The sequence below is a fragment of the Pseudopipra pipra genome, chromosome 9 (assembly GCF_036250125.1).
Source record: "Pseudopipra pipra isolate bDixPip1 chromosome 9, bDixPip1.hap1, whole genome shotgun sequence".
NCBI classification, from domain to species: Eukaryota; Metazoa; Chordata; class Aves; order Passeriformes; family Pipridae; genus Pseudopipra; species Pseudopipra pipra.
This window is the reverse complement of record NC_087557.1, coordinates 14,034,040-14,058,871: the sequence shown is the minus strand read 5'-3', so window position 1 is coordinate 14,058,871 and position 24,832 is coordinate 14,034,040. Positions and strand designations below refer to the sequence as shown.

General features: G+C 39.0%; 1 protein-coding gene across 3 annotated transcripts in view; it reads left to right on the top strand.

The window, feature by feature from the left end:
- The first annotated feature begins 436 nt into the window (after positions 1 to 436).
- SLC44A3 (solute carrier family 44 member 3) overlaps positions 437 to 24,832 on the top strand; it is a 38,946-nt gene continuing 14,550 nt past the window's right edge. The window contains exons 1-11 of one of the 3 annotated variants that reach the window (XM_064664722.1): positions 437 to 694; positions 983 to 1,090; positions 3,756 to 3,898; positions 4,479 to 4,615; positions 6,021 to 6,114; positions 7,462 to 7,631; positions 8,204 to 8,293; positions 8,953 to 9,077; positions 10,192 to 10,378; positions 18,229 to 18,394; positions 23,890 to 24,046. In XM_064664722.1, the coding sequence (XP_064520792.1) occupies positions 452 to 694; positions 983 to 1,090; positions 3,756 to 3,898; positions 4,479 to 4,615; positions 6,021 to 6,114; positions 7,462 to 7,631; positions 8,204 to 8,293; positions 8,953 to 9,077; positions 10,192 to 10,378; positions 18,229 to 18,394; positions 23,890 to 24,046 (1,620 nt within the window). In that variant the 5' untranslated portion in view covers positions 437 to 451. Of the gene's footprint in view, positions 695 to 808; positions 888 to 982; positions 1,091 to 3,755; positions 3,899 to 4,478; positions 4,616 to 6,020; positions 6,115 to 7,461; positions 7,632 to 8,203; positions 8,294 to 8,952; positions 9,078 to 10,191; positions 10,379 to 18,228; positions 18,395 to 23,889; positions 24,047 to 24,832 lie in introns of those variants that run through there. The other 2 variants (XM_064664723.1, XM_064664724.1) reach the window with 2 other exon arrangements.

The window sequence follows — 24,832 nt, the reverse complement described above, 5'->3', positions numbered from 1 at the left end:
CATTGACCTAAGTCAGTGTTATTGCTGTTATTACAGGTTATTCCTGTGCACGCGAAATTCACATGGACATCGATGAGAGGTAATTATAGCCTAACATAGTCTGTCAGTGTAAAACTGTACAAACAACAAAGAGAGGCTGAAAAGGATCTCTGACTGACTGTATATCGATAATGCAGCCAGAACAGCCAAGTGGGTCCCAGTATCAGCGGGCTTTACACCACGAACAGCCCCCATTTTGTGCTGGCAATAACAAATCTTCAGTTATTCCCAGAAAGAAGCTAATTCACTGTGAAACATAAACTTCCCACCCTGGCCGGGGGCCATGTGTAAACCTGCGGCTGCAGAGCAGCTGCAGGCGGCCCCGTCCTTCTGGCCGGGACCCCCGGGGTGACGGTGCCCCGAGCGCTGTTCCGGGAGCTCGGCTGAGGGAGCGCCCGAGCCGCGGGCGCCAATGCCGCTCCCTCCCGCCGGCGCAGCGGCCCCGCCGCGGGCCCGCCCGGGAGGAGCGGCCGGGCCGGGGCTGGCGGTGCCCGGCCACAGCGGCGGGTGGGGCCGCCGGAGGTGCCGCCGCCCGGCCCGGCCCGGCCCCGCGGCGCTGGTGCCCAGCCCTGGGCAGCGCCTCCCCGCCGAGCCGGCTGCGCGCCGGGCCCGCCCGGCCAGCGGGGCCATGGAGCGGCGCGGGGGCCGAGGGCAGGTGGGCGCGGGGCCGGAGAGGGGCCGGGGCAGCGGCGGGGGCGGAGAGAAAGAGCGAGGCCCGCGGCGGGGCCCGCCCTGCCCCGGGCGGTGCGGGGCTGGGTACGGGCCGGGGGCGGCGCACCGCGCTATGGGCGAGCTGCGCAGCAGCTGCGGGAGGAGAGCTGCCAGGTGTTCGGCGCTTAAAGTGCGAGGTTATGCTCCTTCTGAAATCTCCGCCCTTTGGAACTTGATTTAATTTCGCAGGAAGTTTGTTTTGTACCTTTTTTTGGCTTTTCTTTCATATTAGGACTCTGGAGATAGCGCTTCTGAACTACAGGAATGGAGACCAGTCATTTACAGAAAGTGCACAGACACTCTCTGGCTGCTCCTCTTCTGTCTTTTCTGGGCTGGTTTGGTAAGCACGCATTTTTCTGAAAGAAAAAAATCAGATCTAAAGTTCATGGAGTTCAGCATAGTGTTATACTAAATCTAAACTGAAATTGTGATGGGCACAGGTCGCAGGATTGCACTGGCACAGATCTGACCTTTGCAGTGGTGCAGTGCTTTATTGTCGTGTCTTTCATACAGACAGTTTTAAGTACTGCCCATATGGTTTAGATACTATGTATACATGGGGCCGGATTAGAATTCTCTTTTTGTAAATCAGTCTGGGCTCTGACTGGGTTCTTATGTCTACTTATTTCATACATTGTAGTCTTGTTATCTTGCAACATGTCCATCTGATACTACATTAAGTCACTATCTGACCTGTGCTTAGAACAGCATACAAGCTTTTGGGAACAGGCTTTGTCTTTCTCAAGTGTGAAAGTTTGTGGGTTTTTTTTGTGATATGTCCGAGTCTACTCAGGATTTTCGTAAACACACTGTTTAATTCCATTCCTAGTAACTCTGTTAATGGAAGCTAATGCAGAATTATACCTACACATTTTGAAGGCTGCATAAATGGAGGCTGAACTTTGTGAGCAGGATAGGGTTTTTTAATACTTGATGCTTTGATCAGTGTAGGAAATGCCCAAAATGAAACCTGGCAGATGGTAAATATTTCCAATCTTTGTTTTCTCTCACTGTTTTTATTGCTCAGTTTCTGTGAAATAGCTTATTGCATACATGTATTTGTTTTCTTGTGTTTGATCTTCTTTTTAAAATATTTTAAAAGATTTAATGATGCTAATTTGTTCACACAATGAAAAAAAATGAAACTACAGTAATAGCTCTGTGGAAGTGCTTATCACTGCCATGTAGACACACGCCTCCAGCAGTCATACAGATATCTATTACTTACTAGTATTTATGGCTTGTATTCACCATTCTGCACTTTAAAAAAAAAATTCACCTGTACCCACTGGATCTGTAATGTCCATCTTTAGAAGGAATACCAGAATTTTTCTGAAAGCATATTTCAGTTGAGTTACTGTGCCAGCTCATTTCTCCTTTTCCTGCTGAGAACAATTTAATTATTAACAAATCCTTTTTATGTAAACAAAGTGGATCTGGAAATATTTTGTTATTGTAAAAAATCACATCCAGAAGTAGTATGTCATCTACAAAGATGTCCATATTGAGACATTAATATGTAGTCATGATTTAAAAAAATTACTGAACTAGTTAGACTGTAAAATAAGAGTCTACTATAAGCAAAAATGAGACTACCCTGGGGAGTAAGGAAGTACATACTGACATCTTTGTGTATGAGACTCAGTTTTTGCCCAGATCCCATCTTTAGTCACGAGTGTTAAAATTAGAAAAACAAATAAAGCTCTAAACCTTAAGGAAGAAAGCAGTTGTGCTGGATCTGATATGTGCAATCTGTCTCCAGCACAGCCAGTATTCATGGAATCATAGAATCAGCCAGGTTGGAAAGGACCTCTGAGATCATCAAGTCCAACCCTTGATCCAGCACCGCCGTGGTTACTAAACCATGGCACTAAGTGCCACATCCAGTCTCATCTTAAAAACCTCCAGGCATGGAGAATCCACCACTTCCCTGGGCAGCCCATTCCAATGCCTGATTACCCTCTCTGTAAAGAATTTCTTCCATATCCATGCAAACTAGTTGTAGTTAATGTGGGACTGAGAAGTTTTGCTGCTGCCAGCAGCTGGCATGTAGCCCCAGAGGTCAGTGTATTGTCCTTGGTGCATGTGAAATGTGGTTTGCACCCCATGAGACAGAGGAGAACATTGAATCACCCAGTCCTTCAATAGCTAGAGTGCTGTTAGTAAGCCTTTGGGTAAAGTAGTGCTCAGGACTTCATCAGCTTCACAGAAGAATTGCTGATTTTTGGCACTTGGAAAGGTTCCTTCCCAGGATTGTTTTGGCCCTCATGGGGTACAGGAAGGTTTAAGCTGCATTCCTAGACTAGGTGTTTCATATTGACTAAGGACTGCTGCTACTTGGCCAACAGAAGTGCTTAGTTGCCCCTGGGGTTTACATGGAGCTGATCTACTGGAACTTTGATCTGAGAGCAAAACAACTAAAACGTCAGGGCAGTGTCACCCAAGTGCACAGTATGTCTCTCTCCAAGTTTTTCATGTGTTAAAGGTTGTCTCTTCCTGAAATTTCAGGTAACCTGCATTTTGATTATACTTTGTTTTTAAAAACACCTGTGATTAAATTCACTAGCAGCTTCAAGGGCTCAACATTTCTGCAGATATACTGACCAGGTGTGTCCTGAAGGTCACCCTGTAAAACAAGATGCAGTGAGCACATGAAAAATCACCATTTGAGGAATCTTGCCTAGTGACATACATGAACTTCAGTAGAGACTGTGTCTAGCACCTTACTAATGCTTTCCTCTTATTTTAATCAGGACCCCTATCTTTCTTGTCCTGTGTTACTCTGCTTAATTTATATACTTTCAACAATAGATGAAGGAAAGCTCTAAGGAAGCAATAGGGCTAAACCTGTCCATCTGACTTGGTCTGGCCTTGTGCAGAGGGTGAATTTTAAGTTGGACTGTTTGCATCCACAAGACAAAAATGTATGGCTTAAAAGGGGTATTTATTGAATGGAAAAGAAAAGCTATCATAGCATGATTTCATGTTAAAAAATATTTTAACAGATGTTTATAACTGGCTATGCTGTGATGGCTGGTGCTGCAGAAAGACTTGTGCTTGGATATGACAGCTTTGGGAACGTATGTGGTAGGAAGAATGCTCCTGTAAAAGGGGCACCGCTTTCTGGACAGGACATGACTAATAAAAAGTAAGTACATCAGGTAATGTCTAAATAAATCAAACATTTGAGAACTTAATAAGGTACATATTTTCTACTTGTCAAGCGTATGCGTGTGTCGGTACATCGTTATGTTGAAAGACAAGAAAAAAGTGGGAATGGTGCAAAATGGTGAGTGAAATTAAAAAGTTTAGATAGAATTTGAAGATGTGCTACATAGTTATACTTTATGCTGTCACCTTCTTAAAGAGGATCCTAAATGGAACTTCAGCCAAAGAGGCAGTCATTCTATACAGCAAATCTTTGTACTTAAGAAAGTTGCATGTTGAAGTTCCCAGTCATTCCACTAACTCCTTTGAGTCCTTGTAGAATGGCACCCATCTTGTCAGCTTCTGATCCCATATAAGAACATAATATGAAGTACAAAAATGTAGCATATTCTCACATTGCTTCCTAATTTGTGACTTCGAGCCCCGTTTTTTTGATTGGATGTGGAAAAAGTTTCATTTGCTTTGTAGCAGTTTAAAAAGATGGAAAGAAGGCTCAGAATTTAAACCTATAAACCTCAGAAAGCTTGTTTTTTGAAAAGAGGATCTTTTTTTCTTTCTAGGTATGTGTTCTTTCTGAATTTATGCAACCTGGAAATGCAAAGCCACAAAATCAGTTCACTTTGCCTGTGCGTGTCTAGTTGTCCACGAGAGCAACTCAACTCTTTGGAAGACCTTCAGAGTTTTGCAAGGAATAATGGTGTGCTACAGGGAATATGAATACCTTAGTGTATCTGTAGAACATCTGAACAGCTTTCACTTTGTTATTCTTATGTTTCCTACACTAGGGAGTCATATCTTACCATTAATTTCCTGAAAAGTTCATGACCACAGAAAATAAAATGTCTTGTTTCTGCTTTATTTCATAGTTTCTAGAAATGTTACAGCTCTCTTATGCAAATTCGAAAGCTGTTGATTAATTCCTGCAGATTGCTGGGACTACACAGCAGGAAACTGGCTGCTGAGAATGAACTAGTGAAGTTTGGTGGGGGTGCCAGTAGAAGAACAGAGTTCATTTGCTATTTCAGAAACTTGTCCAATCAGTTCTTTTAAACAGAATTAAAATTATGGTGGAATTATTAATTTCCAGGGGTTTAAACAAGTGGTTTCATCCACTTTAGATCCCAAGGTTTGCTATTTCACCTTGTTGTGGTTCAACCCCAGATGGCAACTAAGTACCATGCAGCCACTCACTTCCCAGCGAAAACCAAGACATGCCTAGGAATTGTATTTGATTCTGCTGTTCAGGATGAATTTGATGTCAGAAGTAGCTGTTGTGCAAGAGAGGCATGTCCAGCATGTAAATAAAATAATCTGTAGCCTAACCTTTATTTTGTGGAGTATGTGTAAACTGCAGACCATTTGAGTATGAGTGACTATTTTTACTGGAAGTCAGTATTCTATTCTTTGTTGTTTTGTTTGGCAGGGGTTGCTATTTAAATAGACAACATTTGTTTTAATTTAATTTTGGGGTAGTTTGACATCATTTAGTGTGTCCAGAAAGCTATAAACACCTGTGATATTAGATAAGTATTTTCAGTGTAACTAAATATAATTACTGTTTGCATGTTTACTTCAAGGGAGAGGGAAGTGTTGTATTTTGAATGGCTTGGATGTATCCAGCCTTTCTTACCCAGAAGTGTTGTATAATGGAGCAGAGTATTACTAGCAGAGTACCTGGTAATATTTTGATTGGAGCCCAGAACATGTTTCTGGATATATATATATTCTATTCTAATTTATGAGAGGCCTAGTTCTACTGTAGCTTCTGTCATTTTAGATTTTTCTGTTATCCTAATGAGCAAGAATTAATAGCCAAGTATGGCATTGTGGAATAAACAGTGTGCCTGCTCTCCAGGAAGATAAGTGGCAACTATAGTTAAGTCTAGAAGGCAAAAGAATCTGCAGAGGTTGCTTTAGATTCACCCAACTAATTTGTTATTTACATTCCCTCTGGAATATCAGGAATGATTATGGCCTGCTAAGGGATCAAACCAGAAGTATAAAGAAAACTTCATTGATAATGTGTTTTTCTCTAAAACTTTTACTAATAATAAATTACCTTTTTTGTTTTTCTTCTCCTTCCCTCCCCCTCCCTTTTTTAGGTTCTTTTCTTTGCATTTACAACCTGAATGTTTCCAGTTACACGCAAAATTCAAAGGCAGCTCAGCTGTGTCCCACACTGCCAGTTCCACCAAGGTAAGAATTACAGGGTGCTTTACAACATCCTTGAGTTTGAACAGCTTCTTAGAGATTATTTCCTTACATTTGGTATTTGACTTGATGCTTTATAGTCAGGATGGTTTTGCTTTGTTTATTTATTTTTGTACATGTTTCATATGTGCCTGTGAACATGCCAGTGTCCTGTCCCACGGAATAAACAAGGACTGCATTCCCTCCATTCCTCCACCCTTTAGCGTGTTTTCCTTTCCAAATCAGGAGTAAAGCACTCCATATGAGGAACAACTTACCTCCTGCACAGACTTTCACTCTTTTCTTCAATGCCAAGGAAGAGGGACTGTGATCTTGGGCCTTGCTGCTTATCCTGAGCACAGAAATTTCCATCAGAATAATTTCATAGCCAGCTAGCTTGAAGCACAGGTCTATGGATGGTGCTGTCTTTATAATTTGGCATTTGTGAGGCAAAATTCTTAAACCCATGATTTTTATTTCCACTGTGCTGTGAAAATACAGCAAAGAATTGGAATCTCCATGTTTGCAGAGCTAAGTCATCTGCTCTGAACAAGAGAAAATTGAAGAACAAAGAGAACAGAAGAGAGCAGGAGACACATAAAAACATTACATACTGTGGATCAAAGGAGAGCGTGTAAATTGATGAAAAAATATGGCATGTTTTACTTATTTCTTCAACTTTCTAGGCTATTTTTTTTTGTCAGGAAACTCAGCAAAGTTATTAATCTTGCACAGTAATATTTCATTGCAGAAGCAAAGCTAGTCAGAGTAGTTTTTAATTGCTGATGACTTGACCTCTCCTTTTTAGGTATTAATTTGTCTTTGACCGTTGTAGTGCAGCATTGCCAAAGTGGGACAATAAATATGTACAAGAAGCTTGTCTGGGAGTGCAAAATAATTTTATACATAAATATTTGGGGTGTTAGTTGTATCTTACAAACATTGTTTTGATGTGGCTTTTAGAATGCTTATATATCATAAAAACAATACAAAGTGTTTGTGATCTAGAACTATCTATAATAACATAGGTTATGGCTATATTAGCATAAATTTAGGTTTTATATAAACACATGGGAGCAAAGGAAGTGAAGCCAGACTAGAATGGGGATAGGAGCTACGTGCTGATGGTGATTGAGATAATAAATCTTTTTTTCTCCAGACTGATCTCGAGTGGATCTGTTCTGATACAGTGAAGCAGGCGTGATGTTATTAGGAGTTTATTTTGCAGATGAAACATAAAACTACCATTTCTAACAGCACTCTCTGTGGAGCATGACGGAATGGATCTCTGTGGATTTGAAACTGTTTGTCCAGTAATTAATTTTTTTGCCATTTTTGTTTTTAACCTTCCAGTAAATCCTTTCCATTATTTAATCGATGTGTTCCACAAAATCCTGAATGCTATTCCAAATATGCATCTGTCTTAATAAGTATGGTTAATGAAATGGATGTTTTTCACCGAATTCTGAGTGGAATATTGGCAGGAAGAGATACTGTGATAGGACTGAGTGTCCTCGCACTAGGTAAGGTTATAAACAGTGAATAATGATATTCAATTAAAAGGTGGGATTTCAAACGTTCCTATTAACTTTATATGTTTAACTTAAAAGTGGGTTTTTTTCACATTTTCTGGGCAGAGTTGTTTTTAAGAAAGAGTGTTTGTGTTTTATCCGGAGGCATTTAATAGACTGGTGAAATTCAGCTTGATGAAATATCAGATTCTGTGTTCCATGATATGCCCATACACCTCATTTCAGGGTACTGTAAGAAATTGTTGATGGAAAAAATTATGTCAGCATGAACATTTGAACTTAAATCTTATACAAAATGCAATTGAAAATCTATTTCCCATTGTTAAATATATCAGCTATAAGTTCCTTATTAGTTAAGTTCCAGGTAACTGGAATTTTAAATGTTAAAATGTGTGTTTTAAATGTTAAAAAGGTTGCCAGCTTTAGTAAATGCTGTTGCTTTTGAGACCACTGTTTAAAAATAAAAGCCCAAGTTCTGCAAGAACCTGAAATTTATATTTAAAGTAAAAAAGGGTTAAATGGGTTGTAACACTCATATTAAACTTCCTTTGTATATTTTTCAGCCTTCTCTTTTATACTGGTTTTAGCCTTCAGATTCATTCGGACACTTCTGGTCCATACTTTGATTGCACTGGTTGTATTTGGGTTGCTGTGTAAGTATATCTACTGTTTAGCATATGCTTAGTTAAATGGATCACCTCACTGAACTGAAGGAGAGGCAGCTGAACAAACAGCTATGCTTTTTCTCCATGGCCATCCTCAGTAACCTTCAGCTCACCATAGCCATTTCCAAGCTGAGGCCTGGCTGCTTTTTGGTGCCAAGATCTGGCTGTGCTGTTCCAGCTGCTGAGTGTTGGGATGATGGTGATGTTTATTGTTTTTATAGATGTCTGGGAGCACCATTTCTTTTGCAGATGAATGCAGTTATGAAAATGCTACTGTTTCTAAGAATGTTTAGTGAGGCTTTGTGCTGCCTGCTTTAGAAAGGGAGAGGTATAGGAATGCATCCAGCTAAAGCTTATTATTCCATGAAAGTTAGCTTTGTATCTCCATGATGAAATTACATGCCTGAGCTGCAGGATAACTGCAAAAAACCCAATGTTCTGCTACGGTTTTACCTCAGACTGACAGACCATCATGTGAATTTTCTCTGTGATCACGGATGCTGTGCCTCTCTTTGCTGAGTGACAGCATTTCAGAGCTGAGCCGGGGTAGGCAGAAGGGCTGAGGAGGGAGGCCAGGCAGGCACCACCAGCAACGTGCTGCAGCCTGGGGAGCACTGCCCACCTTCATGCTGCTCTTGTCTGCTCAGTTGTCTCAGGTGTTCTCTGGTGGCTCTATTATGACTACAGGAACGATCCCAGCACTGAGTTGGAAACAGAAAAAGAAAATGTGAAGTTTCTACTTGGATATGCTATCTTCTCAACAATAGTTACCGTAAGTAGCATTTTATCCTAAGCAATGGCAGTCTCTAACTTGAAAACTCGAACTACAGCAGTTCTGCAGCAGTAAAAATAATTCCTCATTCCATTCAGATTTGCAAATGAGAATAAATTCTAAGATCTGCTTATATGCATTTAAATATAATCATGAAATTGTAGAATGGTTTGGGTTAGGAGGGACCTTAAAGATTGTCTAGTTCCAACACCCCTGCCAAAACCATAAAAAAATCTTTGTTGTGAAACTTGTTTGTCAGCACAAGGCTCTACCACATTTCAAACCTATATAACAACATTAGCATTAGTGGTGTAAAAATGCAAGAATTGTGTTCCATCCCTATTTTTCTCTGCATCAGCTCACTGGAGAATCATGTTGAGTGAACAGAAAAGCACTGGCTCAGTATGAACGTGAGATCTGTGGATTCAGCCTACCCTGTCAGTAGGAGAAAGGGCTGGCAGCTCTTTTAGACAATGAAAGGGGCAGTGAAACACAGGCAGCAGTGTCTAGACCTCAAATTGTGGGGTTAAATTCTGTTTTTCTCTCACTGATCTTGTTTTACAACAGAAAATTTAAATGTGGCTTGCAGCTTTTAAAGTGATTTTTTTAACTCTGGTGTTGCAATATTAAAGGAGACATTGCTCAGTGTGAGGATACAGTCAATTTGCAATTCATGAGACATTTGTCAAAATGATTGTTCTGTTTCCTTGAAGAAGAGTAGGATCCATAGACTGGAATTCACCAGGTATGAATAGTCTGACAATTTACAGTGACAAATATAAATGTGTCACAGATCAGATTTTTTTTTTTACATATCCTCTGTAAGTTATGAGCTTTCCATGAGATTAATCAAAATTTTGAATATTATTTTGTTTTAAAAAAACCAGTAGCAATTATGTCAGAAAAACAGATTTTAATCCACAGTCTCTTTGAGAATATAGGCAGTGTCTCAGGAGGATTTTCCAATGTGCAGTAAGATTGTGTAAAATGCCTTGCTGTTGTGTCTTTGTGAAATCTGTATCCCCCGATCCCACATTTGGCCCCTCTGATTCCACTCGGATAATTTTCTTAAGATAAAACTCCCAACAATTTGTCTTTTTATTTCTTCTAACAGGTTGTTCTGCTTTCCCTTATATTTGTACTAAGAAAGAGGCTTCGGTTCACTGTGCAGCTCTTTCGAATTGTTGGTAAAATCATTGGCAGAATTCCTTTCCTCCTGTTCCAACCACTCTGGACCTTTCTGATTCTTGTTGTGTTCTGGGTATTTTGGGTTGCTGTACTACTTAGCTTAGGAACTGCGGGTAAGTATATGCTTTCCATGTTTTTGACTGAGTGCTGTACATTTCCTAAGTTCAGTTCTGAAATGTGGGACCTCTTGGTGTTAGTGTACAAAATGTGGGCTAGCATTTACACAGCTGAGTTACTTGTTAATTTTATTTTATTTCCAACTTTTTGGAGTCTTCTACATTGCCATTTTGCTTCTGTATGTAGACCTTCGTTTTGTTCTTTCTCAGTTAATTTATGAATAGATTGTTGTAGATACAATCTATTAAATTTGGTGTATTTAAATGGAGAAAGTAGCTGGAGGAAGGAGACAGATTTTAGTGCAGTTGTTATGAAATGCGAATGTTTATAGTCAGAGGAGGTGAACAGCATTGAATTGTCAGAGGTAGAATGTTGCTTCTGAGCAGTAACAACTGCTATTGTTATTTAGAGTAGCGCAACAGAATTTGGATTAATCCAGAGGTTCTTGCAGTTCTAAGGGAGGTGGAAAGAATCATCCACTATGAAAGATCCACAAGAACAGATTTTTAGTATGGTGATTGTATTACTGAGGCATATACCACTGTAAGATCTGTCCCTGATTGAACCAGGGTAATTTGGATGCTGCCTTGGCCCAGCATCATGCCACCCAAGTGAAGGAGAGGTTGTCCTTCTGTGCAACATCACCCAAAGTAGTGAAGCTAAACTCTGCGTAGCTGTGGGGATAACTCCACATGCCATGTACATGTACATGATGCCATGTACAAAGGCATCAGCCTTTGTACATGGAAAGCATTATGATTTGGGGGTTGGTATTTTTTCATTTTAAATTTCTAGGGCCACTGTTAGGAGCCAATTGTTGTCCTTTGGGCTGGAGCTGACTGAAGAATTGTGTGGATAGACACTATTGTTCATGGATTTTCTCTTTTTTGAAAGTTGACAGTGATTTCTGTGTGGAAAACCAAATGCAGCCTAACTGTTCAAATGCTTCTGTGTCTTTGTTTTGTTTCCACCACCCCTTGATATAAGAGCTGCAGTAACTTCTCTGTACAGGCTTACAGATTCCTGCTGGGCCAGAAAAGCCTCCAGCCTTTCTATAGCTGAGCCCATTTGACAAAGCTGGCTGTGCTCACTCCTATCACAACAGCTTCCATCTCATCTCACCCTGTTAATTCTGGCTCTATAGAAGAGCCAATTGACTTGTAACATGAGAATCTGTCTGAGTCCCTGCTGACATTGCAAATCACTCAATCATTGCTTAGGCTGGACTGGGATCTGTTTCTCTCCATCTTTCATTGGAGACTCATGCAGGTTTGCAAGTTTCTGTTTCTGCTGCCTTTTTCTGAGTAGCTCTTGTCTGTCAGAAATGGCTGCTTGAAGCAGTTGGCTGGCTGATAATCTGTTTATCCTGCAAAAGGGTCAGACCTAGCACAGCCAGAAGTCCAACCTGCAGTCTCTTTGTGAGTTGTTCCTCCTGACTAAATAGTCAAGCTGATGCACTTTGATTTAGGTGTCATGGATACCTTTTGAGCTGGATCTTCCCATTACAGAAGCAGCATTGTGTGCTGCACATAGCTCTGTGTGGTTGTTAGCTTTTCTGGAAAATCCTCATACCATTTATGCACAGATCAGCCAGGCAGCAGTAATTTTGAAACTGGCCTTGTGTGATACCTTATCACTGCTTCTGACTAGTCCTTTGTAGAAAGGAGCATCTCCTGAGGTATCAACCAACTGTTCATTCATGCACCTGCTTGGATCAGATACAATTTAAGAAAGCCATTAACTATAGTAAATTTAGCAACAGGTAAATAAAATAATTATAACACAGATTTTCTAAATATATCATTAACAAGAACCATTAGAGGAAATATTACATCCTTGATGCTAAGTCAACCTGGCTTACTCTTAATATGCACACACAAGGATGTAAAGCTTGCCCTTATTATATGTAAATTTAGAAAATAACAGCTGAGTCTGTTGTCTTCAAAAGCTTTTGGAAATATAGAAATCATTAGAAGAGTAGAAATATTTTAGCTCACGTGACAGAAATAGATTGATGATAAGAGCAGGATGGGGAACCAGTTGGGTATTTCCTAGATGCTTTTACAGACTTTTCAGGAAAATAGCGACTTGCACGTTATATCCAAAAGCAAATTCTGCATGTATTCACAGGGAAATAAAACCCAATGAAAACTGCCTTTGAGAGGTTTTTTATGCTTTTTCCGTGTTGTGCCATTTTCCTTCATTGGTTATATTCTCTGTTTCCTGCTAGTCATTTTCATTCAATTTTTTATTTTTTTCCCCCTCTGCCTGCTTGGAGAGTAGGATTCAAACAGTTTATGACCTGCTGTTACATTCATAGTGCAGCACACAACTCTTGACTCAAAGGTATTTCTTTGACTTCTCCCTAGCTTAATAGGAATGCTGATGTTTCTAGTGAAAACAAAAAACTGTACAAACAGTGTAATAGAGAGGGCAGATTAAGCTTGCTGCACAGTAGAGTGATAGTAAAGTTTCAGTTTTTAAAGAATTGACTTCTTGCAGATTTAGAATAAGAAGGGAAGGTCATTTTCAGGCACTTAATTGTCAACATATTGCTTTTATTAGCAATCTAGTAAAACATGTTTTGACTGAGATATTTTGGCAGGATATTTCTAGTGTAATTGTCAGTCCTTATAAGATTTTTCTGTTAACAGCATGTTAATAGCTAGAAAAGAATGTGCATTTGATAAATAATCCAAATCAATTCTAAGTTACAACGTAAGTGTTGAATGCAGATAGAAAAATGCCACTCCGTGTATTCGATTATTTTTCTGGTTAAAACTCGATTTTATTTATTCCACTTTTTCTGCTGATAGTTATTCCTTTTGTTAAGCTGGCTATGCCGAGTGGTGGCTGTTGTTACCCAAGTGCACTCTGAGCCTTGGCCAGGTCCGGGGGCGGAGGTGTTCCCGTGCCATGGAATGCCCTGCAGGAGCGCCCGTGCCCGCCGGGTGCCGCTCGAGCAGTGCGGGAAGGGTGTTCCTCCCCCTGCGCGGCTGTGCACAGCGGCTCTGGTCACAGGGGTGGGAAACTCCTCCCGGCAAACAAAGGCCATTTGAGCGTTTCAATAACTCGGGCAGGGAGTGATGGAGTGTTTGATCCAACCCTCAGGTTGAGAAGATTTATACAGGTGACAGAAGGTCGATGTCAGCAAGATAGCTGTTTGGATTTCCAGTCCCTTACTCTTACCTCAGATTTGTATTGTAATTCAAAACTTGGACAAATGCAAAGTAAATTAGATTTGATATTGAGAATATTCCTTTAGATTGTATTTCAAGTTTTCAAGCCAAATATGAGTCCTCTGAAATGCTGGCTGTTGTAGCTGCTCACTGTAAAATAGCTTGTTGGGGATTGTTCTGCTGTTCTAGGATGACTAGTACTTACATATCCTGTAACAATAAATACATACAGTACTGTATGCTTAATGCATTGGCAGAACAGCTCTGCATTATTTGTTTTCCACAATTGTCCTGTAAATAAGAGAAATTTCTTTTTCTTTTGAGTTTTGGGGACTTTTTGCACCAGTTGAGAGTACTTCTCTGAAGGTCTTCAAAGATATGCTTTCTCTTACAGAGCAATTTGTTTTTTTCATTGACAAATAGTTGCCTATCCAGGATTCAGTTTGTAAAATACAGGTGGTGATTTTCTTGGTTTTGACACTTTGAGTTTTTCTTCTGACCTACATATTTTCTGGGGCTATCTAGACTGTATTTTAAATGCAAATATACAAAGAAAGCTGAAAAAATGAAATGTTTACAAAAACACTAGTCTTCTGTGTAATACAGAGTGATGGGTAAATGAAATTGGCTTGCTGCTGTGCTGCACCTGTTCTTATTATTTTCCTTGAATCTTCACTAGTTATATTATATTTATAGTACCTCTGCATCTTAACCATTCTGGAGCACTTGATGCTTGTTTCAGCTGTGGTGCACCTGATCATTATGGGACCACACAGCTACCTTATTTACACCCCCTCCAAAAGTTAGTGTTACTGTGAGAAAAAAACTAACTTCTTGGGAGCCATAGAAAACTATAGCCTGCAATTGAAAGGTACTTATGCACATGACTCATTTGAAACACATGGATAATCCTATTAAAATCAGCGGGACTACTTATGTATTTTAAGATAGGCACCTGCTTGAGTACCGTGGTAATTCAGAATCTGTAAGAGCAGCAGAGACTGAGTGGATTCCAGGCCTAGAAAACTAGGAGAAATGCCAAGACTTCATGAGACCACAAGCAGTGGCACCAGTTAGAACCATTAGCTGGCTAGGAATGGAATTCAGCTGTGCTTTGGAAAAGCTGATATGTCTTAGGGTTATTGAGTTTTATTGTTTGTTAATTTGTGGGTATTTCACTGCAGAACTTGAAGTGGCCATGTGGCACAGGAGAGCACATCTTTTGACTTTGCAGTATGCAGGAGCTGTGAGGTCCACATGGCATAGTGTGTGTGTAATATCGGATGAGAAAGTGGTGTGAGATTTTTGTGTAATGAAGGTGCATTCTACAGGCAAGTGAGCAGTAAAACTGCCACATAAAGCTGTGCAGTAGCAAAACCAGCAATAAAAATGTATTTCCTGCAGGAGCCTTGACATTGCAATTACAGCCAGCTAGCTTAGCTGTAAATACCTCTACATGGAAAAGCGCTAAACAAAATAATACAACAAATTCTGTTGCAGGAAGCATGAAGATTCAGTGTGTGATGCCAGAACCTTTCCTCACTTAGCAGTGGGAGGGGCGCATCATATTTTCATGTTAACAGGAACTGATAAACAGGCTCTCACTACTTTTTTGTCAGTGGCTCTTTGTTTCTGATAAGGAAATCGCTAGACTAGACTTCCCAGGAATTTTTGTCTCTTACAACAGCCTGCTGCTGCAGGCGTCAGCAAAACCTTGCAGCAGCAGCAGCAGTTGCTGAGTAACAACATCTGTAATAAGTCTGGAGGTATCAAAATGTAGCTGATGGAACTGCATGTGCCCACTGTTGTATCCTGACATTGCTCTGCTGGCTGCCATAGCAGCACAGCACCGGCCTGTGGAGTCAGAGGAGAAACTCTCCTGAGTTCTGCTGCAAACACTTGTGCCTGTTTGCTTTGTTAACATCATTTCTTTTGAAGTATTTGCAGCAGACCAACACTTGTACTGATCAGAGGTTTCCAGATTTAGTGATTCAGCTGTAGGGACTTCAGTTCTTTACTGACTTGTTAGTGTTATCACTAAGAGTGTATAGCACACCAGAAAGATTTGTGATTATGTAGCTGGAGAAAAATATTCTGTTGACAGATTAAACCATACTTCAAGGCTTTGTTGAAAAAGTTTAGTTTGTGTGAACAGATAGATCACAGTGCAGTACTGAGGAAAATGGCATATCATTTTCTCGACAGGGTATCTAGGATAGCTTTAAAGTTTATCTGAGCTACTGACATACAAAAATAGCATTGCATATAGTTTTGTTGACAAAATTATGCATGTCTGGTAGGCCCAGAAGACAGGGAATCCATCCGTTTACATTGATAAGCAGATTTCTGTGAAGTAACAAAACCAGTTTACTATACCTAGACAGCAAAGTGATCAAACGTGAACTCCCAGGTGGCTGTGCCTGATTTCTGTGGAGGGGAGCACAGCACTGTGAACATACACATGTATAAGGTTGGCCAGAAGAGACAAAGCCATTACTGTTGTTATTGCAGGTGGTTATTTCAGTAGGCTGGTAAAAAGCAAACAGAACTAGTTTACCATATGAACATTTGTCAATCTTCATGACAAAACCACTGAAATGAAGACTGAAAAGGCCTGTTTTGGAAAAGAAAGGTTCAGGTGGATTGTGTGGTGGAAAAATGTGCTTAATTCTGCTACCAAATGGCATAGTGTCTTTGCATTAAAATGGAGTGATAGGACACTTAGTATCTCACTGACCTATGATTTGCTGAAGTTCCTCAGTAAGGGCTAGAGGCTGTGGGTAGTGAGCATGTTTGGCTACTTGTGTGTGCTGCTGGAAAAGGCAGTCTAGAGCCTCTGGAAGAAGTAAGGGAAATTAAAAATCCCTCGAATTCAGAATTATATAGCGCCTAACTTATTTTAATTACTTCAGTAAATAATTGTATCCTCAAAAATTCTCCTTAAAAAAAAAAAAAAAAGCTTTTACAAGCTTAAAACCAGGGAGGCACGGGATGGGGAGGAATGGTGAAGAGTTTGTGAGAAGAGATCCGAGTAGTAGCTTTTTCAAACCATCAAGTATCTTGCACTTCGCAGGCTTAAAATACATTTGAATATAATGGAAGCAACACTATTTCTGCGAATGACCAACCATACAGCACTGTAAAGAGCTTACCTGTTCAGCTAAAATTGTTAACCTCTTGAAAAGAAAATATCTAGAACATATGTCTGTATTTATGCACCCATGTAACTTTTTTTTTTATCCTCTCAAAGCACTTTAAAGTAATGTTGCAGTGTTACTATGGAGTAGATTAATATTTTTCATTATTTACAGACAAATAGACTTTGGTTCTGAAAACTTACAAAGCTCATCTATACCTGATAGTGTTGCTGAAACAAGTCTTTATTGTTTCTACTTTTAGTTATTCCCAAGTAAGTAGTCTGTGGCTATAGAAAAATAGGCCAGAAGTGAACTATTTCATGGATAGCTTTGTACGTGTAGTTTTGAACTTGAAGGTGGTGTGTTGTCCTGTGAGAGAACAGAGAATCATGGAATCATTTATGTTGGAAAAGACCTTTTAAGATCATTGAGTCCAGCTGTAAACATAACACTGCCAAGTCTACCAAATGAATACATGAAGTATTAAAGCTTAAGCTTTATTGTTGTTCTAGCAGTAATAGCCAATTCTATGTCTCACTTTGTTATTTCTTTCGTGGAGTTTGAATAAGAAACTATTCACCTCCAGAGACTGTTTTATTTGGTGAACATGATTCTCCTTCAGGTTAATAAACTTAAGGCTTGCTAAATAAATTTAAAAAAATCATGTTATAGGCATAGAGAACTTTCACGAGAACCAAATGTCCTAATGCCATTATCCCCTGACTAGCCTACAGAGTCAAATGCCATAAATAGGATTGCACAGAGAAAGGTCTGATTGCTGAGTAATCTGAGTTGCCCCCTCCTTTCATGAAAAGCCATGTACTGAATATGGAATAAATTCTTAGTTAGTAACAGAAGTGGAAGCAACATTTTTTAGCTTGAATAAGTGAATTTGTCAATGTTCCTGGATACAGGAGCATATACTACCATAGAGATGTCTGCTTTTTTTTCCCCCCCTCTCAGAGCAGCCATGTCTATGTGCCTGTATTTTGCACAAAGATTTCAAAGTATAGAGAAGAGAAAACTAGTGGCCATGGTTCTAACTAGTAATAGCAATTAAAATATTTGTTTTGTTTTGTTGCAACAGTACGTCATGCATTGTTAACACTTTTCTGCAGTCTCTCTCTTTTGCTTCTTACAGAAAAAAACCTAAAGCATTTCATAAACATGAATTTATTTCAAATTTGAATGAAGAAAATTAAGATTTCATTTACTTCTGAACTATTTGATTCCTCAAATCTTGAGTAATCTCTTCTCAAAAACCTTCACTAATTTGTAGCTGTCCTCTTGACTTTAATGGCAGCTGTCTTAATCCCAATTTAAATGCAATCTTTTGCTTTTTGTAAGAGTTTTTACAAAATTCAATTTGAATTAAAAAACATTATCTCTCTAACTCTGTAATATCATCTGATTTTTTTTTTTAATTTTATTAAAGGGAAGTTAAGAGAAAGGATACAGAAGCACTTACATGTACTTCCCTCCCCTTGTCTGGTATGTTATAATAATACAATGGTATGATCCCAACTTCAGGTACTGCACAATCTACTTCAGGAGGACAAGTAGAATACAGAGCTCTATCTGGAATTTGCTACATGGCATGGTATCATTTCGTTGGCCTTATCTGGACTAGTGAATTCATTCTTGCCTGTCAGCAAATGGTGATTGCTGGGGCCGTGGTGACTTGTTATTTCAACAGGTGAGTGCAGAATTACCCCTGGATAGTTTTGGGGATTTTCCAGCATTTACTTTCAATCTTTTTCAAGGAAAAATAGTCTCAAATAGATCACAATTTATGTCAATATCTGAAATCCAATTTACCATAAAATAATGTTGCTTGTTGCAAGATCTTGAGTTAGATTTTACAATATGCATGATAATAATGTGACTCACCCGTACCTCTGGAGATATTGGGCCAAACTGAGCCTTCCTATAAGCCATTAGAGCCGAGTTGACTCCGGTGGAATTACCATTCGGAAGGCATAGGCTGCATTTGACCCTCTTTCAGGAGACTGCATTAGCTCCAAATGAGAAGCCATGGTAATTGGCAATTTCATGTATTCATAGGCATTGACCTTTTTGTAAGTGTTCATCCCTGCTCTGGGTTTTCCTTTATTCTTACTGCATAACTGCCTGGTCTATTACTCTTTTTTTCATTCTGTGCAGTTATTTTCAGTTAACTATAAATGCTTTAACACCACTGTTAAGTGTTCAAAGATGTGTAAACTAGCTTCCTTTAATTTTATACTGCCCTGGAATGTAAATGTGGAGGAAATGAGTAAAAGTAAAACGAAATTGAATTGGTTTCATGCACTCGTTGCAGGGGAAGATTTAAATCTCACGATATGTGGTTGAATTGTTTGACAATGAAGAGAGCAGTAGCCTGATAACATTTTCCCTCATAAGTATTTTATGAGCTCTCACATCCTCATTGCTCTGTACTTCTGTGCCCAGTGATGAGATTTTCTGATCTGTGAAAAACTCTGGCATTTAAGGCATTTTTATTTTGTATTAGAGGAATATGTCAATAATGTCAATTTGTTAAAAAATTAACCTTGGAGGAAGGTAACGTGAGAGTGAGATGGGGAGCCTGGCAGGAGAGGACTTGGGGACCCTGCAGCACTGGCGGCAGCTGCCCAGGACCATCTGGCTGGGCAGTTGGGAAGGGAGGCTTTAGGCTTCTCCAAAACTTAGGAAGCAGCTTTCTGCTGATGGTCAGGATGTATCCCTGGATGTTTCAGTGCCTGATCAAGAGGCCTGCTGCCTCCAAATGGTGTGTTCCTCTCAGCACAGCAGAGACATCAGTGCAGGCTCTGTCTGCAGGAGTGGCTCCATAAAGTTTTCCTGCAGCAGCCAACAGCCATGCTGTTCCAGCCAAAGTAGCAGGGCTGGAAGACTGGTAAAAGCCAGTGTCCACCACTGTTTTAAGCAATGTTTTACCATCCCATCCAAAAAGCCAAGGCAGGACAATGTTTAACACCGTTTTGGGAGCCTGTCCCTGACTGGATTCTCTACACAGCCAACAGCCGTGCCACTGAACTGGTGCTTAGGTAAAAGAGCAAAACCTACAGTGTTGCTTTTTAAAAAGTTGAGATCTGTAGAGTGACATAGTCTCACTTTACTGTTTTACATGGCATGATAGCACCTGAAAAGGGAGGGACTTGCATTTCTGATGTCATCTCCTTTTTTCCTATTGAAGCTCTAAATGCAAGGAACTTGCATGGTTGAGCTGCTGTGGATAGTGGGCTGCTCTTTTCTTGTAAGCACATGGAGGAACCTCAGCTTTAGCAGCTGAATGCTGGGGCACTAAAGATTCATTTAAACTGGCTTGAGAAAGGACAGGAAAGTCAAGTAGTTCTGCTGAGTTCCTGGGCTGTGTGCTGCAGTGCATTTTGGTACATAAATCCCCATATAAATCCCATATAAATCCCCAAGGCAAAGGCACTGTCCATATCTTGTTCACACAGAGCAGGGAAGCACCTGTAGAAACTGCTGTGATGACATTTACTGCTCTGTCAGGGACTTCCGCTTTCCAGCTATTTTTTACTGCTGCAGGAACTGGCTGTCGAGTACAGAAGGTTCCTGCTCCAATTGTATTGAAATCATTTTGTACCTCTACCACTGAGCTCTCCTCTTGCTTGCCAGGTGACATGTACTGTGTTGAGAGAGTTGTGTTTGGAAGAAAATGCAATTTTTCTGTGGTGGTAATCCCTTTTCCTGGTCTTCAGGCTGCCAGTATGGATCTGCAGAGACGCAGAGCAGCGCAGGAATGGGGAGGGGATGGTTAGCTGCAGGAGCACTCACACCATCAAGGGCAAGGGTTATCTCGAGCTGTTCCAGCAATTCTGAGCTTGTCTGCTGTGTGTTTTTAATGTATTCCCTGGGGCAGCATCATAAAGGCATGTCATAAGAGTTTGTTTATGGTATCTTACAGAGAGGCTTTCTTCTTTGCTTGTAAGTGCTCTGAGGAAATGGCGTGGCCTTTCCCTGCGGAAATCTCCTTCCAGAGCACACACAGCAATGTGCTGCATGGCCAACAGCCACAGTGCCACTGCAAATGGGGAGGGCTGAGGGTCGCTCTAGTTGGGATTGCCTTTGCAGGTTACATGTGTTTGACTGGTACTACCATGAATGAAAATAGATTTTGCCTTCTTTTATGTTAGATGAAACATGAATACATGAAAGATTTTATTAATCTGTTAAAATGAATAGAATTCTTTTCTTAACGATTACTTTTTACAGCTTGTGAAAAGGGCTCAGTATTTTAAAAAACCTTCTTTGTTACTACTAGTGTTTTACATGAAGGTTTTATTTTCATCTTGGTGTGCTTAGGTGTTTTGTGTGTAATTACCTTTCAGGGAGAAGGTTTTTTTCCCTTTTCTGGGATTAAAGGAAGGTGATATGGTAACTTGATCCATGTCACAGGCATCACTGTCCTGTCCATGTTTGAGCTTATTTAGTAACTCCAGTATGTCAGTGCACAGGTTTGAAATTAAGGAAGTCTATAAGCATTTGCAGGATTCACATTCTGAAGTGTTCAGTAGCACAACTTCCAAATACACACATCTCCCAGTAAGTCAGAAATGAAAGTTTATGGATTGGCACCAAAGTCATAGAGAGTTGAACTAGAACCAAATTTTTAAAGGCTTCCTCTTCCCTCTTCAATTATATCTGCAATATTTATGGACACTTTTTGCCCTACTTACATACTTGACCTAAAAGAGCCATCAGCATGTATATAGTCAGACCTGTCCCAGGTGTTTTTGAGATCAGATAAAAGGGCAGATGGACATACAGTCGGTGTGTTCTTTGTTAGTCTGATAATGTCTCTTTTACTACAAATCTTGTAATTTATTGTATTTGTTTAAAAATTGAGCTTCACATTTACTTCAGGAAGATAAGATTCATTCCTTAACACTTTCAAAGTATTTTATGCTAAAGCTTTTTTTAGGCAGTCTTTGAAACAGGTGAGGCATGAGTGAAGAGGACTGTAAACATAGCTCTGAAGAGGACAAGATTTTAAAGAAATGCCCTTTCTCCTCCCCCTTTCAAATGCCTGTGTCTGTTGGGTGTGTCAAGATTACATTTTTTCTTCTCACAAAACCAATGTTTTTAAAATGAAAGCCAAGATGCATGTGTGATCATCTGATTCAAGGAACTTAGCATTAAAAAAATATTGAGTGTCACAGAGCTCACAAGAAAATAAGACAATTGGCAGTACTGAAGAAAGAAAATTATTAAAAGATAAACTGGTATTGAATACAGGTCCACAGGATACTGGAATAGTAGTGTTCCATGTAAATCAAACAATCTCTTGGTAATATAAAATAGAAATAACAAAGAGGAAAAGAAAGCTGTGGCCCTACTCAGTCTTATAATAGTTTTCCCTGATAACCTGTGTGCATGCAGTGGATTTCATGTGCACAGAATTCACTGTATAATATGAACTGCCTACAAAATTCATGCATATGGCTGACTATGCTTGTGCCAAAGTCACTTCAGGATTGCAGACATGTACAAAGGTGGGTGAAACTTCAGCCTTAGGGGTAACAGGAGTAGGTGGATGATTGAACTAATATTGAGCTTGTTTAGAGTCAGAAGCATCACCAGTTGTGTTGTATTCCAAGATCAAACTGAGTGTCATATGTAAAGTGGTGTATGGGGGAGAAAGAAACAGTGGTTCAATATGAATAGAATAACTCATCCATATTGCAATATATGTGTTCCTAACAGAGAAACCTGATGACTTAAAAAAACCCAACCAAACTGCCTTATTCAGTATAAAATTCCACTATCCCCTAAGCTGTTCCCCTAGTTGTAAGATCAAAAATAATAAATACAGCAACTGCTTTTCTGGAATTTCCTATTTAAAATAATGTGGTATATTCACATATTTAAATACAACTTCTCAGCTGCAAAATATTTGAAGTTTTGAATGAACTGCAGTGATACCTTCAGGATTCTTGCAGAACTATAATACCTATCTTGATATAGTGTGTATAATATAAATCCTTACTGAAGTGAGGATTTAATAAAAGTATAATTTTAGAGCTTTTTAGCATTTTATTAGTGTCTTTTAATTTGTTAGTTTCCTGTGAAAACCATTTATTTTTTCAAGAAAACAAAGATTTTGAAGGAATCACTTCTGAACACAGGGCTTCTTATTTGTGATATGAGGTCTGATCTTTAGCCAAACTGCTGCTGGTTCTGTTGCCTAAGTAAATTTTTCAGTGTTGGGCCAATTGCTTGAGTTGCTTTATAGATGAATATTGATCAGTGTGGGTTTTTTTTTTAATCCTATGAAACAGTTTTTAAAGGAGTAAGGGAATGTCTTTAAGTTGATTTCCTAGGTTTTATGTAAATTCTTGAGAGCTGTGTTATACTACTGTCTGTAAGTGACTGACATTAAAGTGAGCTTTATAAAGGAACCAAGAAAATAAAACTTGTATTCAGGCCATTTTTTTTGTCTTTGGTTTTTGATTTTGGCAGAGACATTATTTCTCCAAAATAATGCAGGTTATTTTGCACTAATAGTACAAATTTTTAGTCTAAATTATAAATCTAACCATATAGTACAATATTCCTTTGTGTGTGTGTGTATTCCCTTTTAAAAGAAATCCTGTTGAGTGAGAACAAACAAAAAAAAATCATCATTTGAACAAAATGTAAAACAAAATTTGGCCAAATTGCAACTATAAAAGTAGATAGCAGCTCTCAATTTTATATTTGAGAACTTGTAATTTTTTTCTAGTTTTAATTTTACCTCTAAGCAAGAAATGGTGGATTCATTCCCTCAGACAAAAATCTTGCAGAAACAACAGTCAAATGAAAGATTGCAGCAAATAAGAGAAGTGACAGAAACTGGAGAGAGGTGTTCAAGGAGTACTCTCAGATATTATTCACTTCTGTATTTTCCATTGTAGTTTTTTTTCCTAGATATTTTTCCATTACAGGAAACAAGTCATTGCTTAAGAACTAAACTAATCCAATGGAACTTTTAAACTTCGGTGTTGGTTTTTTTTTTTTTACTAAGGTGAACACTGAGATGAAGTCAATAGAAAAACTGGAGTAGCTCAAGTAGGAAAGGAGATAACAGCTTATTCCTTAAAATTTTGACATACTGAAAAGACACAATGCTTATCTTCTTAAATAAGTTTCTAAACCATTTCTAAATTGTTTGCTTTTCTTTTCTAGAAATAAAAATAGCCCACCACCTCACCCAGTCCTGTCTTCCATATCAGTTCTCTTTTGCTACCATCTAGGAACTGCTGTCAAGGGCTCATTTCTAATCACAGTACTGAGAATACCAAGGATTGTTCTTTTGTTCCTTTATAATATCCTAAAACAAAAGGTAGGTATATACTTCTGAAACACTATTAAAATAGTAATTAACAGGTGAGATCACGGGGGAGAAAAAGTGAGGAATATATTTCTTGCTTAAAACTGGATGATATTACATGGATTTTATATTTTATCCTGTTTTCTTCATTAAGAAAGCTTTTTTCCCCTCTCATCTCAGATATCAGTGCTTCCTTTTTTCTCTCAACTCAGATATTTTAAAAGCATAAAATACCAACATTTAAACCACCCTTTACTTAGTCTTTATATGTAAGGTTTTTATGAAGAATAAAGGAAAAAAATTGGCAGAATGCTCTATTAAAAATATTTTGCATCATAAATTTTTAAAAAGCAAATGTAAGAATATTGTTGGATATAAGATCTGTTATAGAAAATATTTCATCTACTTTGTAATATGAATTTATAGAAAGAATATATGAAATAAGAACTATTCCTGAGAATTGTGTAGTATCCAAAACACATCTTTTAAGATATATAAAACATATAGCTGGGCCGTTTTGAATGTTTTTTCCTTCTTTTTACCTTTCATGCATTGTCACATCTGTTATCTTCTGCTGGAAACATATCACTGTACTTCATTCTGGCACTTTGGCAAGGATGAGAGGTCTCTCATGCTCCTTTTAATAAGATAGAAAGATGTGGATGTGCAAGTGTCTGGGTTTATGTCTTATGAAAGTTTTGGTTCTAAAACTTGGTGAGTTGTGTAAACTAAGAACTTTGTATAAAGATGATAGGTGGGATGACTTAGAATTCTGCTCTTAGAGAAAGCAGAATAAGT